Genomic DNA, 8,948 nt, shown 5'->3' with positions numbered 1-8,948 from the left:
AAAAAAAAAAAAAAAAAAAAAAAAAAAAAAATCCCCCCACAGCGTATATTCCTACGCCAGTATGCTGCACAGAGAGACATCGCCCAGGGCAGCAACCACGTGGACATTCAAAAGGAGGAAGAACCGAAATGTGCGTAGCATACAAAATGTGCACGCCGTACAAATGCACAGAAACGCACACGTGAATAATCGACCGAGTAAGCAATTCTACCATCAACAAGGAACCAAATTGGCAAAAATGAAAATACGCCGCAATCGCTAAACGCACACAAATTTTCGCGCTGCAGAAAACGCCTTGTAGAGGCCAACGCCCAGGCGCACAAGCGCAATTAACCTGTACACAAACACACACATATGCCCTTGCGCATGTGTAGTTATCCCCCCGCGCTGATGATGAAGAGGGGCAGTACAACTCTTACAGACAGCCCGACGTACGCCAAAAGGAAAAAAAACAAATGGGCAATTCACCCCTCCCCCTTCGAATGCAAAAAAAATAACTACGTATGCTGTAGGAAGAACAACTTTAACAACTTGGGGGGACTGCTCCTGGAAAAAAACTTTTTCTTTTTTAATTTCCTCTTAAGCGTAAAATGTAACGAAGAGAAAAAAAAAACACACACTTCGGCATGTGCCACATCGGATGGCGATGCAGAATTGCGGCTGTATTATCTCAGCCAGGGCCACAAGAAGGTATTCCTTCAACAGGAAGATCAAAATGAGTGCAGCGAGGACGCGCCAGTGCACATGCACAGTGTAGACAGCTGTGAGTCAATTGGGGAGGCGCCAGAAAAGAACACAGACGCAAATGCAATAAGGGGAGAATGCCCAGAACCACATTTAATAGAAAAATATATGAACACTCTGCTGAAAACAAATTTTTTTTTTTACATAAAGAATTATATTCATCACATTTTGAGGAACGTGGACATTTGCAGGGAGGACCAACCGAACGAAACATTTTTTGAATTTTACACTAACTTCAAGAATAAAAAAAAAAAAATTTATTTTTGCGACTCCGAGCAATTGCTAAGTGATGTGTACTGTGATGTCTCGGAGGTGTCCGATGACACCGATTATAACTACTTCTATGAAAAGTCCAACCAGCTACATGATTATGAGGGTGAGGATGGGTCGCAGGAGGGGGGAGAAGACAATGACATGGTGATGCAGGTGAATGGGGAGCGGGAGGCCGATATGGATGATGGCATGGAGAAGCCGAATGGGGACATGTGCCTCATCCCGAACCTCAGTAAAAGGTTAAACAATCTGCACTTCCAGAAGCGCCATTCCATGATGTCCCTCGACGATGATAAGAGTAAGCGTGAGGCAAAGGAACGCAAATTTGCCAAGTACGCCTGCGTCCGCTGTCGAGAGGGGAACTCTGGCGACGAAGACACAAACCTTTCTGACGCGTCTAACCCACCTGACCCGTCCTCCAGCGACAATTGTAACGTTTGCCTACTGCAGATCCTCATTTCGAACTTAACCCAAGGGGAGCTACTCTTCTGGGCAAAAATTAAAGGCTGCATAGAGCAGTTCCTGGGGACGATAAAAGCAAGCGTCCTTTTCAAGGGCCCAGCCAACTATGTAGAAACACCGTACATAGAAATTATGGACGACATAAAGAAGAGGCAAAAGGAAGAAGAGCACATAAAATATATAAAAAAAAAAAAAAAATTGGTAACTCTGACGAAAGAACAAAAATGTATTAAATGTTTGTTCGAAAAAACGATAAACTCTGTTCGAATTTCCATTAAATATGATTTAACCCTAGCGAATGAAAATTTCAATTATCTCTTCAAAGATCGGATACATAAATATAAAAAATTTATTCACAAAATGCTGATGCAAAATTTGGGAGGGAATCCCAATTTGCACACAAAAAACGACAAGTCCAATTTTTTACCCAATCATTTAAATCCTATTGTTTTTAAAAATTGCAGGAAAAAAAATTACGACTTTTCACTGCTCATTCACAGTGTGCACTTGGACATGTACGCATATATGTACATGCGCGATTATTTATTCTTCCTACTCATCATGGTGGAGGCTTACATCTTTGTTCACTTTAATGACATCAACTACACGTATGCACACAACACAGATTTGTTTCTCGACCAAATTTTAAAAAATCTTTTCACTTAACCGGTGCCAGCGCCACGCGTGTGTGTGTGTGTGTTAGGGGTGGAGCGCTACTTCGTGTTAACCCCTCGAATGAACCAACCCCGTGCGCAAAGATTACTCACACAAACTCATCCTTAACCGATAACGGCGGCGCAGTGGAAAACCTTCACCATGTTTTCACCTCGCCATGGCTATTATACCATCTTTGTGCTGTTCGTGCAACGTGTGTTCACTTGGTATAGGAGGTGGGGGGACAAAAAAAAAAACAGTACATTTCACACGACACTCATGCAGTGGACAATTTGCCTTCCACACAGCGCGCATAGAGAATAAGCAGCCCCCAATCTGAATGGGCACATGAAAGGACAACAGGCCTTTAGTTGCATGAACATGGCGAGTGGGGGCAATAGTAGACGCTCATTTAATAACCTGTTCTGACACAACATTGGAAATGATCCACATAGGTACATATAAGTATATACGTATTATAACGCCCAAGGATGCTCGCTCCATATAAGCCTCTTTTTTTTTTTTGCATTTCCGCGGGGGTGAGGTGAGGCGGGTACAGGCCCACATGTGCGACATTAGGATAAATGCAGGACGTACTCGTGTGGAGTACAAAATAAAATGGACCCCAGAAACAACGGAATCCAAATGTCATTTCCGCATGTTGAGAAAAATATTTTAATTGTGCCTTTGATGCGAAAGGGGCTGATTTACCAACTTTGAAAACAAACCATCCGTTGTGGTGAGGCATCTGTTTGCTTGGCCTTGCACTGCTCCTGCTACTACTACCTCTATATGAATATTTATTGCCGGGTTCACCGATAAACGGGGGGGAAAAACGTAACAGCGCGCATGGGCAGTGGCTCAATTGACATTTTGGGTACATGTACAATTAAGCACCTCAGGAACCAGAGCAACATACGGGAGCTTACATTTTTCAGGTAGCGAAGCGTTGTTTTTCGCTTTATTGTTTTATTTCCCCTCCGGTAAGCCGCTGCACTTCGTTACGTATGCACCAACACAGGGGGCGAGAACCGAACCTGACCCATGCACGTATGTTGCCACAAATGCAGTATTAGCAAATAAAAGGGAAATTGCAGCAATTTTAAAGGAGGGTGGTGTATAACAGGCAAAAGGATATCGTTTTTGCAGTGGGCCCATTTTGCGCTGTTACTATAATTGTGTTTATATTCATTGGTGCGAAGGCATTTTTTCACGAGCTACTTCTTGCTTTTTTTTTACTTTGCTTGGTTTAGCGGCACCACAAATTGCACCCAGCCCCTCTACCCCTCGCGTTTGCTTCGCCACTTGTTCTATATGCATATTTGTACATACATCGCAATGTCATAAATATTATATTATCGTATCATCCATACCTCTTTAATGCTGCAATACTTCGTATGCACAAGAAAGAAGCGTTATGTTTTATGATACCATGTAAAGGAAGCACGTTATTACTTATATATAATCCTCGCACAGGTGGTTAGTTTTCTTTTTCTCCTTTTGTTTCTTTTTCCCCCTTTTTTTTTTTATTTTATTTTTACGTTATTTTTTTTTTTTTTTTTGGGCTTGAACATTTGTTCATAATATTTTAAATTTTTACATGACCACAAAAAAAAAAACAACAAAAAAATTGCAAATTTGGAAAAAGTGAGTTGAGGGAATTATTATACTTCCGCTGAACTGTACATAAAGCAGTAGTATAGTGTACCATATGACTTCTTTTTTGAAGTAAACATATAAAGGAATATATAGAAAAGCCTTTGTGGAAAAAACTCCCTATCGCAAACATGGTAAGGCGAAAAAAGAGGGCACGTGAGGCCACTCCATTGTATCATTTCCTATTCGCCTTCTCGCATATTCGCTTATTTCGCGTACCATGTTTATTAGAGATGCTCGCTTTTGCAACACCAGCTCGTGCTGCCTTCCCGATAAGCAACCTGCTGGCACGGGCGTGTAACCCCACAGACGTGTTGCTTTTTTTATGCCATATCGCCCGTTCGGAAATGTGAAGCATCCCCTGCTTGGAGGCTACACTGCTTTGCAAAAAGGACGACGTAGTCAACAAACACGTTTATTTGAGATGGTATCCATTGCGAGCATATTCACCTCCTCCATATTTTTTTCTTCCCTTCCCCCCCGCAGTCGCTCAAATTGCAGAAGAGATTAGCAGCATCCGTGTTGAAATGTGGAAAGAATAAAATATGGATGGACCCAAATGAAATTAGCGAAATTTCGCTAGCCAATTCAAGTACGAAACAAAAAACAAACAATAAATAATACATTTTACCTGAACGGGTCATATTTTTTTCAACCAGATTGGAGCAAGAGCTCGACAAGCTCTTTTTTTTTTTTTTTTGCGTTACGTAAAATGGCCGTGCGGAATACTCATCTGTTGCACCGTTCCCTTGTCTTCATTCCTCCCCTGCAGGGTTCAGCATAAGGAAGCTGTACAAAGAGGGTCTCATTTTAAAGAAACCTCAGAAGGTCCACAGCAGAGCAAGGGTCAGACTGTACAAATTGGCAAAAAGGAAAGGAAGACATATGGGCATAGGTAAAAGAAGAGGTACGAAGAATGCCAGAACGAACCAGAAAACCTTGTGGATTAAACGACAGCGTGTGTTGAGGAGACTGTTAAAAAGGTTGAGGGATGCAAAGAAAATAGATAGACATTTGTACCACTCCTTTTATTTGAAGTGCAAAGGTAACCAATTTAAAAATAAGAGAACTTTAATTGAAGCCATACAGAGACAAAAAACGGAAACCTTGAAGAAAAAATCAATAGCCGATCAGCTCGAAGCCAAGCGATTAAAGGCACAGTTGTTACGAAACAAGAGAAAGTTAAAGAAGGACAAGGAGGCTGTATCGTAAATGGGCGTGTGTACAACATCCCTTGCAATGCGCATATCCAAATGGGCACAGATCGATCCATCATCCGGTGTACAACGACACGATATGTAAGTATCTTTTTAGTTGAAAGAAAGAACGAAACAAACAATATGAATGGGATGAGATGAGATAGCTGCTTCTGAATTGTGCAACGATCCGCGTTATAGTCGATGAGAAGGACAGAAGAACATGGAAGATGCTGCTAACGCGCAGATGCTGCATTATACCACCTGTGTGCGAAGGTACGCATGTATATATATGTACAAACCGACCATTTCGTACGATACACAAAACACATGCACGTGGGTATACTTTTCTCGCCTGTGTCGATGTGGCTGTAAGACGCGCGGTTCCTCCCCCATACGACGTACGTATGTGAGGGTGCGCAGTGCGCGGCATTATTTAAAGGCGCAAATCGTAAAAATTGTAAAAATTGCGTATATTGTAAAAATTGCAAATGTTGTGAAAACGATGCATTGCACACCGTGCCTCTCTAAAAACTTGAACAAAATTAAATTCTAAAAAAATTTTTTTTTCCAAAATTGGCTTCTTGCAAAAACAAATCGAATTTGCTGATTAAGACAAAAACAAACAATGTTTCAACATAAGTTTGAAAAAGTAGGGAGAACGTGCAGAGAGTGGGCAAACCCCATATCGGCGGTCCCACTTGATGGCACACACACAAAAAAAAAAAAAAAAAAAAAAAAAAGAGGGAAGCTTAATATGTCTAAAAGCGATCTCCCCCTCGTTACGTCATATGACATTCCGCTGATAACGCAGACGCAGGTTCTCCGAGAGAAGCTTCTTAATCTCCTCCAGAACGATGTCGTTCTTTCGCTTGTACTCGCTCCTCTCATTCTGCAGTGCGGACAAATCGTTCACGTAGCTGAGCTGGTGCAATTTCCTCTGCTTGTTTATATTATCGATTTGGTCCTTTAGCGATTTTATGCTATTCTGTAGGTTGACATCAATGTGTGTGAACATTTTCATGTGCTCGCTCCACATGACCTCTTTGTATTTATTCATTAACTCCACGTTGATAAGTGCATTGTGTAAATTTTCCAATACGATTTGATGTTGCCTTAATGTGTCGGCCCACTGGTTTAAATTTTTCTCTTCTTCCAATTGCTCCTTTTCGATGTTGTAGCAATTTAAATTTAGCTTTTCCATGTTGATATGCTGTTCACATCGCTTGAGCTCATTTGGCATGACTGAATTATTTATTTTTGTGTACACTGATGGAGGGATGTCAAAATTTTCCAAATAATTTTTCACATCATTTTGTTTTTGCATTAATTTCATTTCTTCTTCCACCAACTGTTTGGCATTTTTTTCCAGTTCGCTGTCGTGGGAGTCTATATATGGCAATGCGTTCACCAAGTGATGCAGCTCATTCCGTTCGTATAGCTTTTTTTTTTTTTTTTCCCCTCCTTCTTCTTCCTTCTCTAGTTGGTCTTCTCCGTTGTTCAGTTCGCTCAGCACATTCTGCTCTTCCGTTTCCTCCAGTGCGATTTGTGTCTCCATCATTTTGCCTGGACCGGTCCAGTGCAGGGAAGACGAACGTGAGGACGGAAAAATGGAACAAGTTGAAGATGCGGAAGAAGGCCCTTTTTTCCCTCTTGCCGCTTAACGAAGCAGTTCGCAGAAGGGACAGTTCTTCACTTCTTCTTATGTGGTGCTCATTTGTGGAGGCACTTAGTTGTGAGGGGGGAGGAGGAGCAGGTCCACGTTTTTTTCTTGCCGATCAAGGGAGTGCCACCGCGGAGAAGGCAAGAAAAAAGGGTCAGCAGCTCACAAATCGGGCAGCCCAACTTTGGGTAAGTCTCCCAATTAAGCGGTATGAAACGCCGTTGCGCGTTTTTCCAGCGCATTTGCAAAAAAAAAAAAAAAAAAAAAAAAAAAAATATTATTTTCCTTTCCGCTCAATCGCATATGCCCCCAATCTTGTTATGCTCAGCGTGGAAACGCAGTTTTCCCTACCAGTGGAACTTTTTTACAAAAATCTGTTCGCGCAGTGCCTATATCCTCATATTGGATAAACCACGGGGGTGCCACGAGAAGAATAAGCGCGTTCAACTCCATGCAAAACGGCACCAAAGTCGTGGTAGGGGCGGGAAAAAAACAAATAGGCACCATTATCTTATTTTGCGGGCTTCCTGCCCCTCTTCAAGGTGCATATAAATATATATATACCGTACATGCGTCAAAACAGGCAAGAAGCACTGCCTGGCCGTGGGACAACCTTATATGTTGGCCAAAATTGAGGCTGGCATATTTTTTTCTTCCTTTCCAAAGGAGGTAAGCCCAAACTTCTTGTGTGGAATGGGGGACAGCACGCCAAAAAATTAAAGTCCCATATGAGAACCAGGGTTTTAGAGACCGGACCCTTTTTGCGGGCTGCTTAGCAAAACTTCCAAATTGTGAAACACATATAAATGATTATTTTTACCTATGCATGCATATAATTTTTTTTAATCTGTGCAGGTCGGCGCACCGACGAGGTGCCTCCACCCCGACGTGGCTTATTTCCATTTACACTGTCTAGCAAAATGCTATCCCTCCATGGATGCAGGCAAATTGAAGAGGAAAAAAAAAAAACCTGTAACGGATTCATTTACCTTTTATTATACATATTATATATTTTTTCACCCATCACGTGGAACACGTTTGGACAAACTGAAAGTCTCCCTGTGCATGGAGGAACTCCACTCGGAGCACACGTGTACACAACACGCACGTGTACGATGTACATTAAGTTTTCCCATCGTTCCGGCCACCCCCCTCTAGGGGCGTCATTTTTTGCATAAAAATAATTGGGGCCAAACACACAACAGTTGCTTTATTTTCTTTTTTAAAAATGTAAGCTATCTCTTCCCTGATGATGTGCTTCCCCACATATAAATGCTACACTATACTGTGTCGGGGGGAAAAGGCTAATAATATATATATATGTATAACCCCAATGTGGGGCAAGCAGCTGATATGAGTGGACATAAGAAACAGTTGACACCACAACGGAATTGGGAGAAAGCGGTAAATGGTTTTGAACAAATAAAATGGGACATCCGAAACAGGGGGGAAAAAAAGGAATTCCCCCACCCCCTTTATGCAGCCTTTTTGGTTGTTCTAACGCTATTGGAAGAAAACCCAAACTGGGGGGGAATTGCCGCAAAAAAGTGCGTCACCTGACAGGGGGGACAAACAACAACGATGAAGAGAACCATCCCCAACATCATCTTAACCTTATATATTTACTTCCCATGACATGACCCTTTTTATTATAATCTTATCCTTTTTTCCTAAACTTACCCATTTTTATAAAAAAAAAAAAATTTAGAAAATATAAAAGTGCAGCTGCGCAAAAGTGAAAACACAACTATTTAGGTTTGAACAGGGTGGCAGGTGCCGTGAAATGTATTATAGTGGGATATGGTGACCCGTACATTGGCAAAATTTCCGCCCCGCAACATCCCTGCCGGCATGTGCCCAGCAGCGGACTCGTTGAAATTGGGTGCGGCGCGAAAGTTTTAAACGGGACGAAAAAAAAAAGAGGGTTATACCCAACAACAAATTTGCGCAGTGAAATCTCTCCCCGTCGACTCATTTTACAATGTTTAGCGAGTTATATACAAAGCAATGCGCTGTACCATCCCTTTTTTTCATAATATAGTAAATTGCGCCCAATCGACCACATCTCAATTAGGGTAGAAAATGCCTCCTTAATTTTCTACCGTGTTCCTTTTAACCATAGAAAAAAAAACAGGCGGGCAGCAAGTTAAAAATCCCGAACTAACGCATATGTGGAAGTACAAAAAAAAAAAAAATAAATAAATAAATAAAATGCAATGTAATATTTATACAATCGTATAGATATATATAATACTATTTCTTTTTTAAAGGGCAACATTCCGATTGGTTACTCTTTTTTT

General features: G+C 41.4%; 3 protein-coding genes across 3 annotated transcripts; 2 read left to right on the top strand and 1 right to left on the bottom strand.

Moving 5' to 3' along the window:
* Window positions 1-390: 390 nt before the first annotated feature.
* AK88_03389 (uncharacterized protein) lies at window positions 391-2,145 on the top strand (the record flags this gene model as incomplete). The annotated part of the gene is made up of 1 exon (XM_012481006.1): window positions 391-2,145. One exon carries the CDS (start codon window positions 391-393, stop codon window positions 2,143-2,145), a length of 1,755 nt encoding a protein of 584 aa, XP_012336429.1.
* Window positions 2,146-3,920: 1,775 nt separating this feature from the next.
* Window positions 3,921-5,001, top strand: AK88_03388 (uncharacterized protein; the record flags this gene model as incomplete). Its single annotated transcript, XM_012481005.1, has 3 exons — window positions 3,921-4,004; window positions 4,276-4,381; window positions 4,562-5,001. 3 exons carry the CDS (start codon window positions 3,921-3,923, stop codon window positions 4,999-5,001), a joined length of 630 nt encoding a protein of 209 aa, XP_012336428.1.
* A 771-nt stretch (window positions 5,002-5,772) lies between these two features.
* AK88_03387 (uncharacterized protein) lies at window positions 5,773-6,546 on the bottom strand (the record flags this gene model as incomplete). The annotated part of the gene is made up of 1 exon (XM_012481004.1): window positions 5,773-6,546. One exon carries the CDS (start codon window positions 6,544-6,546, stop codon window positions 5,773-5,775), a length of 774 nt encoding a protein of 257 aa, XP_012336427.1.
* Between the last annotated feature and the right edge of the window lie 2,402 nt (window positions 6,547-8,948).

The sequence above is a fragment of the Plasmodium fragile genome, assembly GCF_000956335.1.
Source record: "Plasmodium fragile strain nilgiri unplaced genomic scaffold supercont1.38, whole genome shotgun sequence".
NCBI classification, from domain to species: Eukaryota; Apicomplexa; class Aconoidasida; order Haemosporida; family Plasmodiidae; genus Plasmodium; species Plasmodium fragile.
The sequence above is the reverse complement of the archived record's forward strand: the minus strand, read 5'-3'. Positions and strand labels throughout refer to the sequence as shown.